The 25,325-nt window shown below is 41.2% G+C and overlaps 4 protein-coding genes across 6 annotated transcripts; 3 read left to right on the top strand and 1 right to left on the bottom strand.

Annotated features, from left to right (window-relative positions):
• Positions 1 to 78: 78 nt before the first annotated feature.
• On the bottom strand, positions 79 to 5,675 carry stk25b (serine/threonine kinase 25b). Its single transcript, XM_029524658.1, has 11 exons — positions 5,299 to 5,675; positions 4,304 to 4,534; positions 4,131 to 4,187; positions 3,863 to 3,971; positions 2,716 to 2,873; positions 2,228 to 2,413; positions 1,705 to 1,850; positions 1,323 to 1,428; positions 1,175 to 1,246; positions 529 to 665; positions 79 to 432 (listed from the first exon to the last, which is right to left on the bottom strand). Exons 1-11 carry the CDS (start codon positions 5,326 to 5,328, stop codon positions 393 to 395), a joined length of 1,272 nt encoding a protein of 423 aa, XP_029380518.1. The 5' UTR covers positions 5,329 to 5,675; the 3' UTR covers positions 79 to 392.
• A 2,183-nt stretch (positions 5,676 to 7,858) lies between these two features.
• Positions 7,859 to 12,331, top strand: LOC115057796 (mitochondrial fission factor homolog A-like). Of its 3 annotated transcripts, none has more exons than XM_029525001.1 (7): positions 7,859 to 7,969; positions 8,356 to 8,577; positions 8,859 to 9,037; positions 9,612 to 9,703; positions 9,854 to 10,024; positions 10,536 to 10,611; positions 10,746 to 12,331. In XM_029525001.1, the coding sequence occupies exons 2-7, from the start codon at positions 8,361 to 8,363 to the stop codon at positions 10,875 to 10,877; spliced, it is 867 nt and encodes a 288-aa protein (XP_029380861.1). In that variant the 5' UTR covers positions 7,859 to 7,969; positions 8,356 to 8,360; the 3' UTR covers positions 10,878 to 12,331. The 3 variants fall into 3 exon arrangements, with proteins under 3 accessions (XP_029380861.1, XP_029380860.1, XP_029380862.1); XM_029525000.1 differs by having other exon boundaries at positions 7,871 to 7,969; positions 8,221 to 8,577; XM_029525002.1 differs by lacking the exon at positions 7,859 to 7,969 and adding an exon at positions 7,989 to 8,170.
• A 268-nt stretch (positions 12,332 to 12,599) lies between these two features.
• Positions 12,600 to 16,623, top strand: LOC115058166 (probable flap endonuclease 1 homolog). Its single transcript, XM_029525488.1, has 11 exons — positions 12,600 to 12,855; positions 13,457 to 13,523; positions 13,805 to 13,907; positions 14,169 to 14,223; positions 14,355 to 14,416; positions 14,491 to 14,627; positions 14,829 to 14,889; positions 14,996 to 15,127; positions 15,243 to 15,388; positions 15,494 to 15,626; positions 15,934 to 16,623. Exons 1-11 carry the CDS (start codon positions 12,774 to 12,776, stop codon positions 15,988 to 15,990), a joined length of 1,035 nt encoding a protein of 344 aa, XP_029381348.1. The 5' UTR covers positions 12,600 to 12,773; the 3' UTR covers positions 15,991 to 16,623.
• Positions 16,624 to 16,732: 109 nt separating this feature from the next.
• agfg1b (ArfGAP with FG repeats 1b) lies at positions 16,733 to 25,284 on the top strand. The gene is made up of 12 exons (XM_029525487.1): positions 16,733 to 17,117; positions 19,749 to 19,842; positions 20,137 to 20,252; positions 20,765 to 20,903; positions 20,995 to 21,151; positions 21,327 to 21,434; positions 21,960 to 22,104; positions 22,522 to 22,601; positions 22,707 to 22,799; positions 23,033 to 23,191; positions 23,588 to 23,682; positions 23,821 to 25,284. The coding sequence occupies exons 1-12, from the start codon at positions 16,951 to 16,953 to the stop codon at positions 23,878 to 23,880; spliced, it is 1,413 nt and encodes a 470-aa protein (XP_029381347.1). The 5' UTR covers positions 16,733 to 16,950; the 3' UTR covers positions 23,881 to 25,284.
• The last annotated feature ends 41 nt before the right edge of the window (positions 25,285 to 25,325 follow it).

The raw sequence follows: 25,325 nt of genomic DNA, 5'->3' as shown, positions 1-25,325 counted from the left end.
TTGATGAGATGCCCAGCATACAAAGAAGACCTTTGTGTATTGTGGTTACAGATCAGTTCCACTCAATGAGACTTTTTCCATAGTCTTTATTATAGTTTTTCCTTTTCAGTCTAACAGGTATGCACAATGTTCTAAATGTCATGGCTTCTTTGTCTTAAATACACTTCGCTCTTAAAAGAAAAACTGTAAAAATATTTAATTATAACTAATTAAAAGATCTCTTCTGGGACAGGACAGAAAAGGGAGCTCAGGTAGGGAGGAGGGGTTGGGGTAGTACTTCTATGGTCCTTATCTGAGAAGTTGGTTGGGTCAGGGAGACATAAAAAAAAAAAAAAAAGAAAGGAGTGTGTGTGTGTGGGGGGGGGGGGGTTAAGTTATATCCAGCTGGGGTTTCACCGCGAAGATGGGGTGGTGTTACCATTTAAAGAAAACCTGAAAGAACAACATGAAATGGCAGGTTAAAATAGGATGAGCACATATTTTCTGATGCACAGTGCACGCCTGAACGACGGCTGTCTGACACGTCACCTGCACACTCTCTCCATCATGTGTGTGACTAGGCGGTCAGAGATGCCTGGACAGGACTCCTCTGCCAGGTTGAAGGCGTTCTCCAGCTCCTCAATGGCTCCCACACCTCCTCCACTTGCACGCCGCTTCTCTTTCAACTGGCATAAATAAAAATAAAAGTGGGGTAAATTGGATGGCTGAGGCATGAAAGTAAAGATCACTGTAAAGTGACCTCTGACTTTTGGACTTTAACAACGTATTGCATTGGACCTGTATTGATAATAGGTATAGAAATGAAGCATTAAGTGAGGCATGGGGTTGCGTTTAAGTACAGCCTTGCACAAACTGCACTTATTTCCTGAAGGATAGTTACAGTCATTCTGGGACTAAAACCTACATTAACAACCAGCTTCAGCAGGCATACAACCTTTTCAATTAATTTGATGAAGTCAGCTCCTAAGAGTGCTATGACACGTACAGTACTGTGGCATAGATCATGTCACTGCCGCATCCCAGACTTGTATTAATGTAGTTAAATGAGAGGAAAAACTTAAGCGCTCTTAGCATGAAGGTTTAAGGTGTTTGCCCTTTACCAAAATAAGATGGAGTACAATAAAGAGCATTGTTTAAATTTCTGTCTGTCTCCACTCCCAGAGTGTAGCCTTACCTCTCTGAAGATCGGTGTTACTAAAGCAGACAAACATTGTGACTTGGGTTGCCTTTTCACTGAATCTCCTGACTGCAAAGACAGAAAAAGGTTGTTGAAAAATAAGATACTGGACTCTGTCTGTGTTTACGTGCTGCCTGTGTCCTACCTCTGTATCAGTGTGTGTGTAGCCCTTCTGTAACTTGTTCATAGAGTTGGGTCTGACTGTGGGGAAGGTCCACATGGGGCACGTATCCACATCACCATCAGCATCCCTAGAAATGATGAACAGGGGGTGAACAGAGTTCAAAGCAGAGACAAAAATATTTACAAATGTAATGGGCAGCAACATGATGTGACTCAAACATAATGACTCAATGGGCTTGTTTTTACGGACACAGAGAACCACCTTTATTCAGAACTTTATTACAGCCTGAATGTCGGGATATGTGAATGTACATCTTGTTTTCCTCTTTTGCTCATTAATTTGATGCAGGAGAAGTGGATGTGTGTGTCACTGTAATGCATGAATATTTGCTGTTGAGGCTTACATGTCTGAGTCATCAGAGCTGGATTCCTCCCCATGTCCCTCTGACTTCCAGCGTCGGTAGCGGTCGATTAGCTCTGTCAAATAGGCCGTCTTCTTGGTGTAACGCGTGATGAACTTGTGCTTCAGAAGCTCTTTGGCAGTGGGCCTCTGTACAGCAAGAAAATGGAAATATTCAGCAACTGTCCTCAGCAGGTTTGTTGGTTTGAAGTTGGGACCAGTTGTCTAGTTACAATATCTTTAAAAAGACGCTTCTGTTTGACTAGCCCATTATTTAGATTTAACATAGTTTTGACAGTTTTCTGGCAGAAAAACTGGTACAAATTAATTCCAATTTCCGGGGCATGCTAATCCAGTCCCATCAAAAAAGTGGTGGGATAAGGGACCAAAGTCTGACACTGAGAACAGCAATGCCAATCTGGAAATAGTTTCTAGTTTTCTAATCTTATTTTTCCCAAATAAAACATGTATGATCCCACGTTAGTTCTCCTACTATGCCTGCAGATGGATCCAGGGGATTTACTTACAAAACGAGGATCTTTATTGAGACAAGCCTCCACAAACTCTTTGAAGGGTTTGCTATAAGGTCCCTCCAGCGTGGGAGGAGTGTTTTTGGGGATGAGGAAGAGGACCCTCATGGGGTGTAGCTCAGAGTTGGGAGGTTCTCCTTTAGCCAGCTCAATGGCAGTGATACCCAAAGACCAGATATCAGCCTGAGAGGGAGAGAGAGATGTAGTTAGGTGTGTAGGTGTGTTAACTTCACATAAACTGAAAGTGTGCAGGACTTCAAATGCACAGCCCTTCTTTGTAAAAGATGATGGATCATATAATTATGTTCATAATGAAAATTTCATGTTCTTATCAGCACCATGCCAAAAACTTTATGAAATCTGTGCTCTACTAAATTTAAACCCCTCTTCACCAAAAAAATGAGAAATTAAACAAGCAAACAAACCTAGACAGTGTTCACTCGAAGCAGTTAGACTGCTTTTCTCTTGTCCACTCCCAGACTCACCTTGAAGTCGTAAGCTGACTGTTTGATCACCTCTGGGGCCATCCAGAAAGGCGTGCCGACAAATGTTTTCCTCTTAATCTGGGTATCTGTCAACTGGCCTGCCACCCCAAAATCCGCCAGCTTCACGTCGCCCTGCTCTGACAAGAGCACATTTGCAGCTGACAGAAAGAGATGGAGAGAAAGATGGTAAAAATCTAATTATCAGCAAGGGTTTGTTTCTGCATCTGTTTCACATTACACAAAGCATAAAGGAACATGCCGAATCTCCAATAAGTGATGCAGTCCCATTTTGGGCAGAAAAAAGTAAAAGTAAAGTGCTGTTGCCCCTCATTAATGCCAATGGAGTATAACTAATAAAGACTTCAATCCATTAAACCTTCAGAAAGTTTCAGCAGCCTTCGGCATATTACATGTGACAGATGGGTGAGCAGATGGACAAATGATACTTCATTGTCCCCTCGCCAGTTTGACTGCAGTGAACACAGACAGCTTCAGACATCAGGTGGTGTTCACTTTTTTTTTTTTTGAAAGGAATGAAAGAATCCAATCTCTAAGGAAAATAAATTAACAAGCAGTTCACCCAAATTTAATATTTACAAGCCACCCTTGTCGAGCTTCCATCTTGGCATCATTATTCAATTCTAATGATTACTAGTGAGCTTTCTGAAGAGTGTGAAGAGCTGAAGAGCACCTCAGCTACGGAGAGCACACACATGCACACATAAATTAACACCTTCAGTAGGTTAAATTAAGTTTACATATGGCACTCATATTTTCAGAGTTCGGTGACAAATTTAAATATGTGGACTCATTTTGCCCAACATGTGTCTGAGACTGGATCCACACGTTGTTACCAAGCAGCTCTGTTGTCACAGCTCAGCATTTAGTGTGTTGCTGAGCTGCACTCCAGCACGGGGTTTAGCTTCTGATATGAGACGCCAATGCATAGCGATCAAATATAAATGTACAGTCTTGGTGCAGCCTTAGTGCTGTATGATTTAGGGGAGTTAGGATTTGCACCAGGACTACACCGTAAAATGACAAAGCATAAATTAAATGAATAGGAGGGAGAGCTAGTGAGTCTACCTTAAAAGTGTGTGGGGGGATTTCTGTGCAGCCATCAATGAAAGAACAGAGTGTCTAATACCTTTGATATCTCTGTGAATCTTCCTTTCAGAGTGCAGATACTCCAGCCCCTTTAATATTTCTCTCAGTATAGTAGCAATGTAAGTCTCTTCAAGAGGCCCTGGGCGGAGCTAAGGTGATAAAGGGGAAGAAAAAAAAAAAAAAATTCAATGGACATGGGAGGAGAATGTCCACAACGGGTCAGGTTTTGCTCTTTGATTCTAAAATCTGCCACATTGTATGATTTAAGGAAAACTTTGCAAACGGTCTAAAAATAGAACGTTTCTTACCAGATCCAAAGCAGATCCTCCACCTAAATACTCCATGATAATCCACAACTTGGTCCCCTGAGAGGGGAAAAAAATACTTGATGAAAGATTTTAAGCCACAGTTTTGGTTGAATGGCACTGTGTGTACCTCTCAACATCTGTGCATGGCTGCAGTTTTTGTGTTAAAATCTCACCTTCAGATATGATCCATAATACTTGGTGACAAAAGGACTATCACACTGGCTCAGGACTGTAATCTCCTGCTGAATGTCCTCGATATCATCTTCGGCCTCCTCCAGATCTATAATTTTAATTGCCACCACCTCCTTTGTGCGATTGTTGATGCCTTTGTAGACCTCTCCAAAGGATCCCTTCCCAATCCGCTCCTGCTTGGTGAAGTACTCCTCTGGGTCCAACTGGGTGTTCTGGTTCAGTAACAGCAAAGAGTGCACTGAATTATTAAATGCATGTCCTGGTTATAGGTCCTATAATACTTTTTGTGTCAACGAGTGTGTGTGTCTATTCCCAAGCACCAGGACAGCACAGAAACTAAGTGCCATTTAGATAACAACCGGTTTAACACATGAATGCTCCTTCATAAATGTTTATTGTCCTGACAGTGGCAGTCACAAAATCGCTATATTTCCCAGCACGGCTCAAACATAAAAAGATGGATGGATGATTAACCATTAAAATGTATGTCAATAGGCATCTTTCAGCCACACGCAGTGTAAATACCTTTATTGTATATCCTGCTTTTTGGCCAGGACGTAATTCAAGTGTCATGACATGAGCGTTTAGTGACTTTGTGTGTTTAACAGCAGCAGGAAATGAGCGAGAACTTGATTGAACAGACACACACACTTAAGGAAGTCATGAAATGTTAAAAGAATTTTGAATCGTCAACATGTGACAACTCCCGTTTTTAAGTAACGGAGGTTTCTGATGTGTACAATTTCTAAAGCCGTGTTCGTGTCACTTGGTCGATGGCTTTGCCGCCGTAGCTGCGGACAGTGACGGGGAGATGGAGGATAACCGATCGGTGCACAGAATGAGTTTTTGTCTTTGGCAGTGATGGCTTAGACCCCCACCCACATATTCATGGAGCGCCAGATTGGAGGTGGAGGGTTCGCCTCGTCTTGGACACGAAGAAGGGAGGTGACAGTTGGTAAAAAGAGGATTTCTCTACCTGGTTTTGCATGTCTCGAAGGTGTGCCATCCCCTCAGCAGGCTGGACTGGACAGAGAAAGCCACAGCTCTCTCTTTCCAGGAGTTATCAGAACGGTCCTTTCGGCTTTATCCTCCCCTTCTAACTGTCTGGGAAGCTAGCTAGGTGGCTAGCCAGCGAGATAAACACCCGATCTGCTGGCTCTAATGGGGCTGTCACTCCGCGCACTGCTCTCGGCCTCCAAGTCCACCGGAGGACCGACGAGCTACAGACCGACTGACTCCATGAATGTCGGCGGGGGTGAAGCTCAAGAAAAAAAAAGCTTCCTCCGTGTATTAATATTTAATTCATTTCAGGGAGCGCTTAGCCTGTAGTTCATTTGAAGCTTCAGGAGGACAAAATAATGGCCCAGATGGACGACGCATGCGCACTGTTTTCTCAGCGGTTGGAATTGTGGGAGTTGTATTGCGCACAGTTGATATGGCTGAAAAAAATCAAAAATAAAAGCACAACACATTTTTAATTAAATTAAATGGAAGGTGTAAGAAATTAAATGGGAAGTGGCTGCGTGAAGAAGGGATATACCCGTATATTTTTTTAATGTCATTTGATGTTGGCAAAAATTAAAGGGCCCTGTGATGGACTGGTGACCTGCACAGGGTGACCCCGCCCTCGCCCAATGTGAGCTGGGATTGGCTCCAGCACCCCCTGTGACCCGGAAACGGATAAGCTGTGGAAGATGGATGGCTGAATGAATCAATAAAATTTTAATGTTAATACCAAACTTAGATGAAAAGGATATATACACATTTTTTTTCAATATCTGGATGTGTGGCTGATGCTAGAGGTTGGCCTGATGAAAATCATACACTAAAGATGCAGTGTGTCTTCAAAGGAAAAGGCCAAAATGTGTATCCCTCAATCGCTGTGGCATATTACAAAGTCTACATTAAAATAAAAGCAGCTGTATTAAAAGCCGGTGAGTTTGTGGCTGAAGCATACTGCCAAAAGTTCAGAGGCTGCAAGAATACTGGAAAACAAACACGTGGACGATACAAGGGATTTGGTTTAACATTTTAATCTGATGTAAGGCCGCTGATGTTGAAACCTTTCCAAAAAAGAAAAAAACAATGTCCTGTGCTGAATGGGAAAGGTAAATCTATCCAGGTGAAATCAGCAGGGTTACTTGCACCAGTACATAATTGTTTTGCCTTAGCTACAGAGTTGGTGGTATCTTTTGGGATGCAATTCAAACTAATGGCTGCATGTTATTATATAGTCATAGGCCTATTAGGTTTTGTAAGTCTAAGTGGAAGTGAAAAAGAAGTCCCAGTCAAAGTGTTAAAGGACTCAGGAGCTATGCACACAATAATGAGCAAAGCCATTTTCCCTTTTTCTCCACAGTCTTGAATCACTGCAAACTAAAACAGATTTGTCTTCTTGTTCCCCACTGGATCATTTAGAAGGCACTGCACAAGATCAAACAGTAACTAAGAAACATGAGCCATAGCCAGTCAAAGAATTACAACAAACAGTGTCTACGGCTGTCTTCACTGACCCTAAGGAAGCTGCTGACAATGTTTCTATCTTTGTGTTTGTTGGGCATAGCTGGTGGAAAAACAGAAAAAGACAGTTATCCGAAGAATCTTTATGGCTTTCTGTTGCATTCCTCTAATGTGGGAAAAATTAGCAGGGTTACGTAATCCAGGATGGCCTGCTGCTTAGGGCTTGGGCTGGTGATGGCAAGATGAAGCCTTGTGAAGCATCGAAGCTTTTCTTCAAACTGGTTCACTGAAGGCCAAAGCTTCTTAAGGCTTCTATTGCTCAATTAAGCCATCTACTGGACAAAAAGTATTAAATGGGCAACATTATACTACAAACATTGTACAACCCCTATATCATCTTCATTTAAGCATTGGTTAAACACCTCAGCTACAGGGCCCCAAATGTGCAGACATGGCAATCCAATTCATGGGCACATTCAATCCAGGAAATGAGTCCCGCCCAGGGAAGCTCTGATCTCCTTCCTTCCCTCTGTGGGGTTGACATATTACCTTGCAATGTACAAAATCTATCTGCATCATGGCCCTGCTCCTGCTCACATGGATGTTGGATAAAAATGTAATTTCAGGCAACATTCAGGCACTGGCTTGATGAAAAAAAGGTGACATTACAGTAGACATAATAAATGCCGTGCATGGTTTGTCTTTATTTGAAATTGCTAATTTATTTATTTATAAGTCCAACCTTTTTTTTATTGTGCATTGTCTTATTTTGTATTTAAATTTAAAGTATTTGTACAGGTGGATTGTGTGGCAAGAAGTGAAGAAGGCACGATGATGAGTGCGTTTCATTTCTAATGAGGCCATCGTAGGCCTATTCATTTTTTAGAGTGCATTTACTCTTGTTGACAGATTTGTTTTAATTGTTTCTTAATCTGAGACGGTAAATTTGAGTGAAGTAAGAGCGCGCGCTCGTTTTTGACCCCCGGTGGTCCCTGCAGGTCGTCTTCTCTCGGAGTGACGTTATCACCGATAAGCTCCGCCCAGCTAGCACATACGGGGTTTGGTCTCTCTCTCACACACAGTGCACGGTTGGTGATTGTGGGACGGAGCTCGTCCTCCGTGTCGGCTGATGCTGCTCATATGAGAGAGGAAACCGCTTTTTGACATGGCATTTTAAACCCTTCCCGGTGAGTATCCAGTGACGCCCCGGCGCAGCCCGCCCAGCTAACCCGTTGTGGTGAAGATAAGAGCTGCTCCTTTCTCGGCACTGACTGAGCACTAATATTAGCTAGATACCAGCTAACCTACGTGTTAGACATGGCGTCTTACGTGAATTTCATTTGGTGACATTGAAGCCATGTGTTGACAACGGCTACTCTTGGTGTCATGTATGTAATTAAAAAAAAACTGACTGAAATGTTTTTATTTTCCTGTTTAGGATATATTAGCTTTGGCTGCTGCACCCTCCTCGGACCTGTTTGGTTCCTTTATCGGACATCCCGTTGAGCCACTTTCGGCTGTGACTGTCTGAAGTGCTAAGCTGTCTCCATTTCCCTGTCTGATGTGTCCTCAGGCTGAATGAGTGGGCCAACCTTTACGTCCCCCGCTGCGGAGGCAGCTGAGATGAACCGCATCCATTATGATTTGGAGTACACAGAAGGCATCAGCCAGCGAATGCGTATCCCTGAGACACTCAAGGTGGCCTCAGAAAACCAAACGGGGTCCCTGCGTTTTCAGCAGCCCCTGCTCCCCCACACGGCTCTGATGCAGGTTCCTGAGAGGATTGTTGTTGCAGGTCAGCACAGGCCTCCTGTAATAGGTTGTATGGCATGAAAGACTATTTGTTGTGCCACTGAAGATAATGGGAAATGTATGAATCACCATATACTATGCCAAATAAAATACACAAATACTCCACTTTTTGCTAGGTGCTGGATTATATTCAAAGTCCAGTAGACCGTACAAAAGCATACTTTGTGAATACCATGGAAAAGGCGAGACTGAGTGCCACCATGCAGCACAGCATTTTCATGATCTTGGTTTTTTCCTTTCTTTCTCCTCTTTCCTCAACCGCAGGGGATGATGGGGACCCTCAATTTGCTCGTCCAAGAGACTTGGACCTGATTCAGTCCATCCCTCCTGTAGACCTCTTGAACATGAAACCCCCGCCACGAGTCCTAACCCTAACTGAGCAGCCACTGGACTCACTTGAGACTGACCAAACTACTGGAGCACGGAGCAAGCCCAGCCATGCAGTAAGGGTCAAAAGTTTTTATTTTAATACTCCTTTTACCTCTCAGCACTATAAATTCAACCTCATTATTCAATCAACTTGAAACTGATCCCAAATAAGGCATTTGAAAATTACACAAATCATTAACTATAGATGGCAAGGGTAATGGGGAAGCATGACAGTGCAGAATATCTTAAAAGATGACACAGTACAGTAGTTTCATGTCTGGAAGAGGATGGACATGTTTTCATGGAAGGATGGTTAGATTTGCTGCTGGAGGCTGAGGAAACCATGCACATTTTCTTCTGCAAGTAAGAGTAATTTGTGAGTAAGGAAACACAATTGTAAGTCTTTAAAAGCAGAATGAAGATGAGTCAGAGGCATATTAAAATGTGTTATCAGCATAAAAGCAACCAATGAATTCTTGACTTAGATTAATTATATTATTTCTGTAAAATGTAAACAACAATGGAGCAAGGATAGACCTATCAATGTCAAAGTAGCCCATTCTGCTGACAGCAATTGACAATATTGCATTGCATTTTAACCTTCTAATGTGAGTCTGACATGATTTTAAATCTGCTTATCAACAAAAGCCCCACTCACATACTCGATCCCGGAGAGAACGCAGTGTGAGTGATCACATGTCTGGTCGCCACAGCAGTCACATCAGCAGAGGTGATATAAGGTAAGCACACATCCACATTTGAGATACCTGCTACTGCATTTCTTCACCGCCATCTTGAATTTCTTGCATCTTATTCTTTGCTTACTTATGTGTGGATTTAAAAAAAGATCTCTTTTCTTCACTGTGTCTCCCCACTTATCTCTCCACCAGTGTAACCCCTTCCCCTTCTGCTCCCCCAGTCCGTTTGTGCCCCCCACTCTGTTCCCCAGAGGATGCCAGCATCAACTTGTTTACAGCTGCAGGGTTTCTGTCTTACGTTCAGTCAACCACACGGCGGGCATACCAGCAGGTTCTTGAGGTCCTGGACAACACCCACCGCAGGTATCTCTTCTTTATCCCTGAAATATTCTGAAGTCACTCTTACAAATTGTTTGTGGCAAAACCCTAACCCTAACTTTTAGGAAAGTGATAAACTGCCATGGAAGTTATCTAGTAAAGGAGTTGTAGCAGTGAGGAAAAAATCGGAACAGGAGAAATATGAATTACATGAGGAATTAAAGTGAGCCATACAAAAATGTGGGACGATCCTTATTTGTCTGGTTTGATGTGTTGGTGTTGGTAATTCTCACTAAAACAAGACCTAAACTATATGAAGTGGTCAGCCATATATGAAAATATAAATGTGTGTCATTAATTCTTTTGTTCGACAACCTTATGTGTTTTGACAAAGTTAGACCAGTATTTTGATGTCAACATCATGCCTTAGAGGAGCTGTGCGTTGCTAAAACCTTATTTTCTGCATTACTTTTTGGACATTTCTTGAGCTAGACTAACTTTATGAAGTACATTGTTGCTATCATTAATCTAAAGTGAGACATGTTCATCTCCGAAGGACACACCTGGACTTAGCCCTTGATATAAACCCTGATGAATCTGGCTTAGTGGACGCCTCTGCACTACGACGACAGGTAATATGGCTCATATTCCTCTTTGGTGAAATACCTACCTTTTGTCACAGACATTGCATATAATATGCTTCTTTGCTGCTCCAGCATTTGTAAACATGTGTTGTAAATATTTCCTCGTGTTCGTGCTTATTCAGATTGTGAAGCTGAACCGGCGTCTACAGCTGCTGGAGGAGGAAAACAAAGAGCGCTGCAAGCGAGAGGTGATCCTGTATTCGGCCACTGTGGCGTTCTGGCTTATTAACACCTGGATCTGGTTCCGTCGCTGAGGTGGGACTAAACTAAGCCTCCCAAAACACTGGAAGCCAAAGCAATTCCTTGTTAAAGGTGCAACCAGTCAAACATTAGTCTCTACTAAGATCTTACCAATAACTAAAGGAAACTATGACTTCATTGGCTATTAGACGAACCGCGGCCCCTTGTTTTTATAACAAATTTTATGTATCATCTCAATGCATAGTGTTTAATTTATCTGCCCAAAGTTATAATGTTTCACGATGGTGGGCTAAAACCACTGGCCTAGCCCCAGAAACAGTGAATACTTGCCACAGCACTCAAACTTGAAGCTAAAGCTGAAGTCAGAATTCACATGAAAATGCATCTATGTATCTCACTGCTGTGTAAACTGGAGAACAACTAGTGAGATAAAGCACAAGACCACCACAGCTGAATGTGTCCAAAATGTTAGCTTCTGTCTTGATGTAGCAAGCAGAGCTTGCAGCAGCTTTTTTTATGTTCAACACAGACACTTTATTAGGCTAAAACTAGCTTCAACAGAGATTGCTGTTCTGAGATTTTAATGTTAACTTAAAATCAGTTAACATTTATGTCTGAAGCTTTCTCCACCCTTGAATTTTTGCTCTGATGTTCACTTTTATTTAGGGGGAAATACATGCCAATTGAATCATTTGAAGACAATTTTAAAGTGACAATAGAGTGCTTGGCATTAATTAGTAAAAACTGCAAAACATAGATATATTTTGTGCAAAATACTCAGAAAACAATGCTGATTGCAGCTTTTTAAACTTGATCAATCTTTTGGACAGCAACAACTGATGTGACAGTGATGTTTTCCATTGTTTATCTTTGTGAGAATAAACAAAGTTTGTAAATGTTATCCTCAAGGGAGGAATGATTAGAGGCATAACAAGGATTTACTAAAGCAACAAATGTTTTGGGAACCCAGGCCAGAGCTGGATCTGAAGTTACAGGAAACAAACCTCAGACCTGACCTGTGTGAAGTCGAAGTTTATCAGTTTGGTCAAAAGTTGCTGTTAAAAGTGTCAAAGTAAAATGACAAAAGCTAGAGATGCCATAATGTTAACTTTGAATTTCCTTTCAGTTCCTCATTACCCAAAACATTTGTGTCCAGCACTTGAATAGCCTATTATTGTAATGATGTAGTGAGTCCTTGTACTTTTTTACCTCCTTGGTGGTCACTTGCACTGGTGTTGTGATAGGGCAACAAAACTAACCAAGGTATGATGCTAAGAGCATTACCTGTGAATGAATATCGTGTTCTCATCCTGTTCAAACTGAGAATTTGACTTGTTTTCCCATTAAATTACCTACAAGACTAAAAGCATGGACTGTGTGGTTTAACCCATCATACAGTGTGACATTAGAGCTAGTCTGTGTATGATCAGTTCTAATAGATGAAAAAAAAAAAAAAAAAAAATATATATATATATATATGAAATGTTGTCATTTAAGAACATGTAAATTTGTTGAGCTTTACTTTTCACATAGCAGGGGTGTCTGCAAATCATTGCACTTAATTTTGCTGTTATGCAGTGTACTTATCACCTAAAGCTGGAGTTAAGTTATTATATATATTTTAGTTTCTTTGTAATATATGAAATACATTCATTGTTTGTAAATATTTTTGCTGTAATAAATGATGGATGTTAATTTCCTGCACTCTTGTTTTTGTACAATACTGACCCCTGCTGCTCTATCAGCTGCTGCTCAGCTCCAGGAAGTGTTTTTTGAGTGGGCTGTTTGGTGTAAACATATAGTGTTAATTAAATAGGCGGTCATTGTCACTCATTGACTGAAGATCGTGAGCAAGTACAGACGGATTAATCTATCGCTGACTTCATGTCGACCTTTACCGGAAGTATCTTTCAAGCAGGAAATAAAGGAAGTGCCGGCACAAAATTACAATGGGGATCACTAAACTGGCAGAATTGATACGCTCAGATGCTCCTGATGCCGTTTCTTATAAAGACATCAGTCAGTATACAGGTGACATGCATACGCATTTTTCTTTTTTTACGCGTTCATTCTTCGCTATCTTCATCAGCTGATTGTGCTAATTGCTAGCTTTAGCATCAGGTCGCTCGTAACTTGGCTGGCTTTCGAGTTACAACTAATCTCACCGTCCGACATAATATAACTTAAAACATCCTGACATTTCCACAATAAAAACAACCAGCAGGGCATCGGCAGTAAAATGCTGCTGTAACATTAATGGATACTAACCCGATAGAGAACATTTGCGCTGCTTGTCCTTGAGTATTAAATGAAGATCAAACTGTCACATAACTTGCTAATCGGCCACATTTTTGGGATGATCAAAATAGATGGATTTCAATAAAAAGGCTGCTTTAGAGGAGAATCACCACCTTTGTTACAAACTTAAGGGTACTGTATATTTATACTATGGACTGACAGACACATGAAGTACAATATGGAGCAAACTTCTTGCAAGATCTAACAGGACTTAAACTATGCCTATTTGATTTTTGTTAAAATGAATTATTGTCTCAAGTTATTAAGTGGGTAGGGAATTTATGACAAAATGAAATGGCATTTCATCCTTGTGATGCTGTGTTATACCCCACAGGAAACATTATTGCACTGGATACCTCTATCGTTGTGAACCAGTTCAGAGCAGCGACACCTACTCTGAGGTGATCTCCCATCACCCTCATCTTTCTGAGGCTAAACCTGATGGTGGTGGTGTTTTACTTCAAGTGTTTTATCCTCTCAATTGCTCCATGAGCAAAATATTATGTACAGCCCTTAATCAATGCAATCCAACACCACACATTACATCATATGGTTAAATAAAGCTTCCTCTGAGTCATCAACAACTTTAATGTTTTTCTATTGACATGATTATTATGCTTTATGAGTAACTGGTGTTGGCCTGTTAACTCTGATTGACATGACCTTTATCCCTTCTCTCTAGCCCCCTGACAGGCATTTTCTTCCGCACACTTACCTTCCTGGAACATGGCATAAAACCAGTGTTTGTGTTTGATGGAAAGCCTCCAGGAGAAAAGGCAGCTGTTGTAAGTGACACTTGAGTTTATATCTTTCCACACATCCAGACACTAACTATATCATCCTGCTGTGTATAAGGCAGTCACAGGTCTGGGAGAACCTTATCTGAATTCTTCCTTCATATGCTCACAGTGGCAGTACAGTTATGGAAAAGGAGGAAGTAACAAAGCATTTGATTAAATAGTCCAATATGATGGATGCTTCAGGTACCTGTGCAGTGATACAGATGACAGTGACTTGTGCTAATTTTGGCTCCTTTTGCCCCACAGCTTGAGAAACGAGCTCAGGTGGCTGGTTGGAGTTTCCCCAACCTTGACGGCACAGGTAAATCGATACCAAATGTGCTGATACACTAGTGTTTGAACTCCTTACATTCCTGGGATATGTGCTGGGCTTCTTATTTAAATGTCAGTGTTATTAAATTATCTTTTCTGACTGTTTCATGTTTAATACAGCATCATCCCAAACAAAGGAATGTTTCGAGCTCCTGACACTCCTCGGTGTACCGTTCATCCAGGTATGATCTACACATATTCAGTTTATACCCTATACAGGATATAAACTGAATTTCACTTGTGTCATGCACTCCAGGCTCCAGGGGACGCTGAGGCAATGTGTGCCTGGCTAGTGAGAAAGGGGATTGTTCATGCTGTGGCATCAGAGGACATGGATTCTCTGCCATTTGGAGCCAATATTCTTGTTCGTCAGCTGAATGCCAAGAAGGACAGGTAGGTAGGAACTGTGCAAGATGGAAGATGGATAAATAATTATTTATTCCATTTTCTACTGTCATTCATTTTGATTTGGGCATTGTCCCAATGCATCTACTATAGATGCTTAGATGCTTTCCAGTCTATTACTCTTATTGATGGATGGATTGGGTTGTTTTTAACAAAGATCTAATGCTGAGCGGTTCTTCTTCCTCACAGTGAAGTCATTGAATACTCTCTACCTAAACTGTTGGAGAAACTACAAATTAGTCATGAGGAGGTAATGATTGAAATGTGGTTGAAAATAAGCAGTGTCCGAATTTGTGAAGGAGCTCTACAGAAATAGGTACCACAAGGTTCCTTCTTTTTCAATTTTCTTCCAACAGTTTGTTGACCTGTGTATTTTGTTGGGCTGTGACTACTGTGACAAGATAGCTGGTTTGGGTCCAAAGAGAGCACTGACGCTGATCCAGAAGCATCGCACTATTGAGAATGTGGTTTTACATATCAACAGAAAGGTAAAAGTATTTGTGGCCTTTGTTCATCTTTCTGTACATCACTTCACCAATGCCCCCCCTCCCAAAAAAAAACCCACAGGATCTAAAAAATGTCCTTATATTTGCTTCTCTTCAGACCTATTCTGTGCCTCAAATTTGGAAGTACAGAGAAGCTCGGAAGTTATTCCTGGATATGCCACAGTTTGACACCCCCGAATTAACTTGGACTGAACCGGATGAAGAAGCCTTGGTTAATTTTCTTTGTCACATCAAACATGTAAAGTATGTACACATCATCACCTTATTTTTACCTTTTGCTCAAATTCAATCTCTTTGTGCTTCTGTGTCTTTTTCAAAGACCAGTTTGAACTGTACTTATGTTTTCAGTGTGAATAGGGTTCGCAGTCGAATGGAGAAGTTCCGTAAGACACAGAAGGAACGGGAAATGGAAAGAGCAGTGGGAGGTGGCAGGCAAACCAGAATGGAGGACTTCTTCAGAGTTACCAGAAAGAGGGAGCAGGTGAACATGACATATCAATCATCAGGAAATGTTTTTAGTATTTGCATTTCTAAAGCTTGGGGAATTCATTTAGAATTGGATTCATTGGATGAAAAGCAATAATATTAAATTAAAAAGAAAAACTATTTGAAATTACCTTTTGAAATATTTGGATTAATTATGATTTCTTATCTAGTCAAGTAGTCGCATAGCAGGAAAATTTAAATCTTTGTTTTTGGTTTAGAAGAAAGAAATTGAATTGAAAACAAATTTCAGGGGTTGCAAATCCTGATCTGAACAGTTGAACAGCTTGTCTTCCCTCCTATAGCGCGTAGAAGCTGCAAACTCTTCAACCAGCAAGGCGAAGAAGGCAAAGTCAACCTAGAACTGCCACCATCTGCTTTTATCCACACTACAAAAGGAAATTATTATATTCATCTAGCTCCACTATTTTTTTTTTACTGCTTTAACAAAAATGTCTGAGGATCTTTGAGGCCACAAAAATATTTTTTATCCAATATCATGTTACGTTCCTGTGCAGTTACAAATGAGAAGCCAAAACAGGCATCTTTTGAAGTTGGTTGAAGTTTTTGTCAGTGCCCCCACTGACAAAACAATAATCAGATCTAGTGTGAACGGCAGTGTCTGCAACAATACAGTGCACTGAGGAGTTCGTCAGTGCATCTAGTAGTTTCCTGCAGAGCCACCAAGAAAAGCAGAGCAGGCGTTGGACAGCTATGAAAGAGAACAGTGTGATCACTGTTGGGGAGGACTTCCCCTAAGCCAAAACCTGGAGACAGGGGGATGTCTCATCACTAGATATTCAATGAGCACCTGCTGTGTAAAGGCTGCCAAGCCAGAGACTGGACTCCTGAATTTTAATCAAAGTGGTATCATGTTTAAAGGAGACAGTGAGATGTCTAAATCCACTTATAACTATGACGTACAAGGACAATAATTTTGTGTATATGAAAATATAGTGGGTTTTTTTCTTTGAAGTAAAATAAGTTGTAGTTTGTTTGGTTGTGTGATGTTCTTGGATGAGAATCGGGTTCAAACGCTGTAAACTTTACCAGAACACCGTCATGTGAGCGGACATGCTGCTTCTCCCCAAACCGCCAGTCCTCCTTCCGACCGACAGAGGGCGCCGCTGACGGAGGAGCCGCCCTGTGTGTCCTCTTCTGCTGACGAAGAAGTTCATCAGCCGTCCAGTCTCCCCAGCAGACCTCTCAGCAAGGTGTCCGCCCGGCCACCGCCGTCCAACGCGGCAAGTCTGCCCCGAAGACACCCACCCTGACCCCGGCCCCTTCACCGAACCTCCCCCCGCTGTGAAAGCAGACCGGCCATGGCGGCGAGCGCGAAGCGAAAGCAGGAGGAGACCCATCTGAAGATGCTCCGGGAAATGACTAGCCTGCCCGCGAATAGGAAATGCTTCGACTGCGACCAGCGCGGCCCGACTTATGTCAACATGACAGCGGGCTCCTTCGTCTGCACTACCTGCTCCGGGATCCTGTGAGTTATCTCGGGGGGGTCTGGCTGTTTTCTGGGCTGTTTGTGGTGCTCTCCTGGCGGAGACCGGCCGCTGCCAGCCCGCCGCGGTCTGTTAGCTCTTTAGCTAGCGTCACAGTCAGAACAGGTAAACTACTCCACACCCGGACCGGCCTGGCCCGGCTCGGGGCCGCCGGGTTCGGCTCGACTGGGCCGGCTGATCTCGGTAGCCTGTTTAACTTGTTGACAGCTTGGCTCCCGGTGTGGTTAGATGCCATGTTACCGACACGTTTAGTATGGAAGTCGGGGAGGGGGGGCTGAGTCAGTGTGGTCAAGGTAAGGCTCCGACACCGGGTTGCCTGTCGGACACCAGCTCCGGCTCACATGTACACACACTCCTGATGAGCAGCAGGGTGCACACAGTCTGTTAGTGAAAGACCAAGGAGGGTGTGTGTGTGTGTGTGTGTGTGGGGGGGGGGGGGCAGCTGCTGTCCGATGAAGTCACTTCTTCTGTACAAATACAGGTTGTTATGAAATCATGAGCAGTTTTTTAGGAACTGAATCTTATTCATGCAATATCAGCTCCCACGCCCAGACAGCTGCTCACTCACAGGCCAACAGGCCAGTTTTCTTCATGTGTTTTACTTTATAAATTAATTGCATATTTCCAGTCAGTACATAGTGACTGTTTGTCTATGAACTGTCCTCAAGGCTGTGTGTGGCTCCACCACTGGGTTTAGACACCATGTGTTGTAATCTGTGTTGTTATGTATACAATTTAAACAACAGGCAGACAAACAGACACTGATAAGATCACATAAGCAGTGTTGAGGTATAAGATTCATTATACAACTACAAGAATTTGGGTCAAACACAGACCCATCAGAAGTAAAAAAAACTGCAATTAGCTTTTGAAAAGCTAAATAAATACATTATTACACTTTTCATCTTAATACATAGTTGTTGTTGTTTTTTTTTTTTTTTTTATAAAGTCACAATGTGTCTTTTTAACACAGATTTTAGCACTCAAATGTCAAACATCTACCAGATTGTCTAAATGGAGTGTAACATAATGGATTACATGAATGTTCACCCTCTTGAAGTCAGTACTAACAGGGCCAGCTGTCACAGCCTTGAGTCTATGTGGATAGGTCTCTGTCCAATTTACACATTTGGACACTGTTAAATTACACAATCCCACCCCCGCCCCCCATTCTCCTTTGCAAAACTACGCTGCCCTACGCTGTCAAATTTCACTGAACAGCAGTTTTCAAATTTTGCAATAAACGCTGCCCTCAGACTTGGCCACACCAGGACATTATCATTGTACCTTTTCAGCCACTGCGGGAACAGACTGCAAAAGTTTTCCCTCCAGGTTTTTCTTTTAATGAGCTAAATTAATTTGACCTTCTGCTTTAACCAGCCATCCCATTGGAGTTGGTTTGTTTTGATCTCATTAGACCACAGGACTTTCTTCCACTTTGTTTCAGAGGGACCCTCATCTCTCTGGCAAACACTAGTCCTTGTGTAACGTAAGATTTTTCAGCAGAGGTGTTGTCTTCATCAGTCTGCCATAAAGCTTCCACAGTTCCTCCTTTATAGAGTTGCCCCATGTCTATTGGTGTGCTTCATGCATCTGTCTTGACACAGACTTTTAGTTTTTGAAGGCTGCTATGGTAGGACTTTTCCATTTGCCATGATTAACGTCACTGTGAACTGAGAGACAAAGTTGTTTGTGGATTTTTTTTTTTTTCTTTTTCATATCTTTGTAAGAGGTTTAAGGAATGAGCATGTTTTGTGACAGGCAGATTTAAACCCTCCTTGCACAACCATGATTTTAAAATGTATATTGCGTATATATAAATATGGCTTCAACACATTCTCTTATATTGATACACTTCAGTGGTCTTGTCACAGAATCATCTTTATTTTGGGTGTTTTTGGTGGATTAAAGCAAATGCAATTTGGACACCTTAAATATGCACATAATTTCTCTTCTGTTTTGGCAACACCATGTCAAATGAATGTCACAGTATAAACCCCATATAGTTATGTATGATGTTATTAAACCAATATTAGATTAATATTTACAAATATTACATCAAATAGTAATATGTAGTTAGCTTTAACTCTGAGAGTCAGTGTAAAAAAAACAAAACAAAACACTTGTTTCATGTTTAGTTAAATGGTTTACACAATAAATATTAAAGTCCACCAGGGTTAGCAATCTGAATTTACACTAAAAGATCACATTTGCTTCCCAGTTTATTAGATTTGCTTAACTCAAGCTAATTCAGGGCAACAAAAGAGCCCTTCGGTAAATTCTTTCTGTGCAGTTTTCACTGAAATAGTTTTAGGTATCACTGATGTTTTGCCTTCATTCTGTAGAATTCACTTCATTTGAAATGACCTTATTTGAGAATTTAAAAAGTGTGTGTGTGTTCTTAAAAACACTCGACTGGAACAATATATTCACCTCTAACGTTTGTAGATCTATATTTTAAAAAATTTCCACCACGTACTTCATACTTGCACATAACTGCCATGACTCAAAAGTAAAATGCTTGTGTTTGCTTATTTCATGTCACATGAGTAGCACTGGGTTGCATCCTGATTCTGTTGTTCTAAGTTAACATATACCTCCTCCACTCGCAGACGTGGACTGAATCCCCCACACAGAGTGAAGTCCATCTCTATGACCACATTCACACAGCAGGAAATTGAGTTCCTACAGAAACACAGCAATGAGGTATCGTGCATTTTACAAGAACAACTCTGGATCACATTTCATGTTATTAAACTTTTTTTTTTTTTTACCGGTGCCTGTCTGTGTTTTATTTTGTAGTAGCACCTTGGCATTTTTCAGCATTGCTTAGTGAACTTTATTGGCATTCTTCTCTTCCCCTTTTTTCTCTGCCATTTCTTGTGATCCCCTCCCCCCTTCCCTTTACTTTTTCTCACCTCTCCCCCCTGCTTTGCCACCACCCCCACCCCAATCCCTTCTCTACCGCCCACTCTCCTCATTCCTCTGCCCCCACTGTAGGTCTGTAAACACATCTGGTTGGGCCTCTATGACGACAGGACATCAGTTGTTCCAGATTTCCGAGAACCACAGAAAGTAAAAGAGTTCCTTCAGGAAAAATACGAAAAGAAAAGATGGTAATATTATTTTTTTAATGCTTCCTTGATAAGTTATCAAAATATTAAGAGCTAATGTTCAAAAAAAAATATATATCAGAGTCAAAGTTATCTTCGACTTCCTATTTTCTTCCTACGTTGGGTACACATTATATAATTGGTTTAATGGTTGAGTTAAATAAAACTTTTAGTTGGGTGCACACGGCACACTTTAAATACTTTCGTTGGAAAGATAGTAAATTCTTCATAAGCTCCTTAAGGCAATGGATTATATTGGTACTCGGTTCTTAGGTATCACCTCTGCCAAATTTTGGACCTGGACTTGTTTAACCCTATGATTCAGTATCTGGCCATGCTCTTCTATGGTCTTTTTATGATGATGTGTAACATTTTTCTTTTGTAGCAGTGTTGGTTTCAAGGAAGCCCAACTTTCAAACACCGGAAGGAAGAAGATAAATAGAAATGAGATTTAAAATATGTATCTATTACGCTTTACCATTCCTGTACATCTCTGCTCTTTCCTGAATATGCAGGTATGTTCCTCCAGATCAGGCAAGGGCGGTTGCAAGTGTACAAGCCTCTGTTTCTGGCTCCTCAGCCAGCAGCACTGGCAGCACCCCAGAGGTGCAACCCCTCAAATCCCTGCAGCTCAACAAGACCCCTCTGCGGCAGGTAACAATGAAAAGATAACCTTTTCTTATAAGACAGAGAAAAAGCAAAGTTTACAAACTTTTTCTTTTTTCTTTCTCCTGCCACCCCCCAGTCTCCTGGGCTAGGTCGTTCACAGGCCCATAACGCTGCTCACGAGAAAAAGTTTGACTTGCTTTCAGACCTGGGAGGTGACATCTTTGCTGCTCCCCCAACTCAAACTGCCAGCTCTTCCAGCTTTGCCAACTTTGCACATTTTTCAAACCAATCAGGTAAAATAGCTTTCCATCAAAAGGCCTAGTATTCCACTTAAAGTTAATATAGCTCAATACCAGTATTTAACAGTATGCATTTGTTGGTTTGTCACCAGCCCCATGCATTTCCCTGCCATTGTTTTTGTTTCCACAATCACCACCTGTGTTAATTTTTCCTTTTGTGTGGCTGCAGCACCTCAGGTTAATACAAACACAAACTTTGCCAACTTTGAGGCATTTGGAAACACTGCAATTCCATCCCACCTGAGCACCTCACCCCCCTCAAAGTCCTTTTCATCAGGTACCTCCCTCCCCAACATTGCTACTGCTCCACCCTCTCCACACACACTCACCCTCACACACTCAACCCAATATGTTTTTATTCATTTCTCACCCAGTGTCCACTGTGAAAACCCATTCTACAGCCAGAAATATTGTACAGATGCTCAGAGTTCATGGTGGCCACCATTAATGCTGTTGCTAAGCAACTGTTGATAACTTAATTGAAGAACATTACTCACCTTTTAAACTCGCATTTGTTTCTTACACATTTGAGAGCAGAGAAAATACGTTCAGCTGTTAGCTTTGTTGGTAAAACAGCACTATACGTTAATTTTAAAATAATTAAATAATGATAAAGAGAGCTCAAGCTGTTAAGGGAGATCACATTTTAGCTATAAACCTCACATTGTATACGTGTTAGAAAATACCAAGCTTTTTACTTTTTATTACTTGCTATGAGTGTGTGTTTGCATGTGGCTTGTGATGTTTTAGTACCTTTTTTTTTTTTTATTTTATTTTATTTATTTTTTTTAATTATTGAAAGGAGGAGGTGTGCCAATTCCGTCAATGTCTAGTGCTGTCCCTGCCCAGTCCCAGTCAGGGAGCTGCACAGAGGATCGCTATGCTGCTCTGGCTGAGTTAGACAACGAGCTCAGCTCCTCTGCTTCCACAGGCAGCAATGTCCAAGGGTGAGAAGCTGGCAGATAACTAATTCATTTTCACCGCAAAGAGTTCATCCCTTGCACACGATTCTTCTGCACCGGGATGTGTTGTATAGACATGGATCAAATATTTTGACAACATTCATTTGATTAATTTCGAATATATTGCGTGCTGTGGAATGATATTCATATGGCAAAATGGTTGATGATCATACTACTTAAATACTATGAGTATGCATGAACTCAAATCACAACTGAAATCCTCTAATGTTTTCTACTCAAAAGTCTGAGTGGTGGATCTTCTTTCACAGCTCAACTGCTTGTTCTTGGTCTGTAAAATGTTTACAGTGTCAATCAGTTATAAAGGTTAATAATGATCCCTGCCCTGCTTATTGTATGCTTGCCATGGATGTGAACATAGTTAATCTTGGAATTATCTCACAGGAACATATTTGGACCAGTGCTTGGTTCATCACCCGCCCAAAATCCACCTGTGTTACCCAGCATGCAGCCTGGTTTTGGAGGTGGTAATAATGATTACTACTGTAATGCATATTGAATGGAAACATGTACATTTTCGCTCATAGTTTCAAGACTCATTTTGTAATTTCCTTCTGTATTTTATCTAGCTGTCCCATCCACAAATCCCTTCGTTGCTGCAGCTGTTGCTCCGGAAATGGCAACCAACCCTTTCCAGACCAATGGCAGAGCTCCAGCTGCAGGTGTGTGTGTGTGTGTGTGTGCATGCGCGTGCGTGTGCGTGCATCTACATGTACACGTTTATTGTAACGTATGAGACCCATTTTTTTTTTTCTTAGGCATTTGTGTTACCTTGATGTAACCCTGTTACATGACAAAGTAGCCTTGTGATTTTCCAAAGTCTGTAGTGATCACTCCTCCTCCTGTCTGTGTGTGTGTGCATTCATTGTACACACATGCTTTGTATATCTTGTAGCCTCATTTGGTACTGGCTCTATGAGCATGCCTGCCGGCTTTGGGAATGCATCTTCCTACTGCCTCCCGACCAGTTTCAGTGGAAACTTCCAGCAGCAATTCCCTGGCCAGGCCCCCATCCCTTATTCACAGCCTGGGGCCTACCACCCTCAGTCTAATGGTTAGTGCCTTCACACATCCCTCTGTACTGTTTCATCTATTTAGTATCTGTCAGTGATTTAGATCAGGTGAGATGTGATTTTAAATTTGGCTGTACCAAATTAAAATTGTCATTTGTCAGTGGCAGCTAATGCACAGTGACAAAAAGTACTTGAATGCAGCCTGACACCCTGGAGCTTGGCTGTTTTGATTTTTTTCCCCTCCTCTTTAGAGTCTTATTTCTTTTAGAATGTCTTAAAACTCCTATAAAATGACTCTTTACTGCATTCTCTTCATACCCTGCTGTTCAAATAGTTGCAGTGAAATAAAAGAAAACTACATTTTCTTCCCCTTTACTGTAGTCCTGGAGAAAATAGACTCAAAATGTTATGCACCCTTTTCCCTTTATCACCCCTAGGCCCTGCTTTCCCTGTCTACAGTCAGAACAAGCCCTCCATGACGCCCTTTGGGCAGCCTATGGCTGGTCCTGGCATGTCCAATAACCCATTTATGGTGAGCATGCAATTGTCTTTTTCTTATGACGTAATAAAGAATGTATCAGCCCAAAGAAACAATTGAGCTAACTCATTTTTTCAGAAAATTACTATTTATAATATTTTACAACATGATTGTGTTTTTCTTTGATTTCAGGCAGGAGCCCCAGCTGGGTCATTCCCTTCAGGTGGTTCATCCACCAACCCTTTTCTGTAGCACAGCTCCACGTACTTGCCACAAGAGGGCAGCATGAAGCACATATGCAATGTACCTGTTCCGTCCCACAATTAGTGGCAGTACATTACTTTGGAAAAAAGTATTTTTTTTTTTTTTGTTTTTTGTTGCAAAAACCGTTTACAACACTATGAAGGATTACAAAGGACTATATTGAAGACTAAGAGACTGTTATAGGGGTGTTCTGTTTGGATTATATATATTACACATCATATGCGTTTTATTTTTTGTGTATGACGGTAAGCTCCATGCATATCTTTTGTAATCGAAATTAAGTACATCTTATGTATAACAAGGACTGAATTAACACAACTTGTGGAAAAAAACCACTACAAACTATTCACATAAGTAAGGGTATACACTTAAGATTATTAACAGGGTCCAAGTCCATGAGCTATGGCTTGGAAGAAGCCATGGTGATGCAGGTGGATTGTTTTCAAAAGGGATTTCAATTTGATATTTTAGAATAATTGCTACTATATTGGCATTAAGGTGCAAAATGTCCTTTATGAACTTACAGATTCAGAGTGCTTTTTCTAAGAGTCTAAAGTTGCCTATAATGCAAAGCAACCAAATCTATGTCTTTAAATTAGAGTAACATCCCAAGTTGGTGGATGAGACACAACATTGTTCTGGGACTATTCATCCAAGTTTTCCTTATTGGTAAAATTGTGTGAGACAGTGACTTCAGATGCTTTTCCTCACCAGATAAAAAGGGATGTTGTCTATTAGAGCACAAATGAATGAATGAGATTAGAAGTGCGATAAGTAGTGAGATAAGTTTTGCTTTGCCCTGCTGCCCAGCCAAATCTTTATACAGTGATAAAATAATTGCATATACACTTAGTAACCTCTCTGCTGCTGGTTGTAGATATGGAATGTTCACTATGTTTCTGTAGTTTTGGAACGATTGTAAGGAAAACTTAAACATTTGTGGGTATGAGCCACATTGAATTGCTTCGAACCAAGTGAAATGTTTTTCCCATTGTTACAGGTCTCGCTGACAGGGAATGAAAGTTTACCCATTCCCTTCCCTGACAAAAAATCCTTATATTTGACAACAAAATACCTGCGTGATGCTATTTACTTTGTATTCACCTCCCTTGATACCTGTCTCCTTCTTGTGTTGTGATTGATGAGACTCTGGAGATAAGAACATGAGGGAAACATTGAACCTACTTCAGTTTGCTTTATGATACGGCAAAGAAAAGGACATGAATGGACTAACATCACTGGATCAGCCCATGACTCTGGAGAACCAAGGTCCGAATTGTGCCACCAATGACTAACAATGAATTTGACAATGTGTTTCTTGTCTTTACAAGAATAGGTAAGTAAATGTGTACATATATAAATATATGTATAAATAAATTAAAAGATTTTTAACTACAAGCATAAATGTACGTTACTCCTTTTTTAATTTCAAT

The sequence above is a fragment of the Echeneis naucrates genome, chromosome 17 (assembly GCF_900963305.1).
Source record: "Echeneis naucrates chromosome 17, fEcheNa1.1, whole genome shotgun sequence".
NCBI lineage: Eukaryota > Metazoa > Chordata > Actinopteri > Carangiformes > Echeneidae > Echeneis > Echeneis naucrates.
The sequence above is the reverse complement of the archived record's forward strand: the minus strand, read 5'-3'. Positions and strand labels throughout refer to the sequence as shown.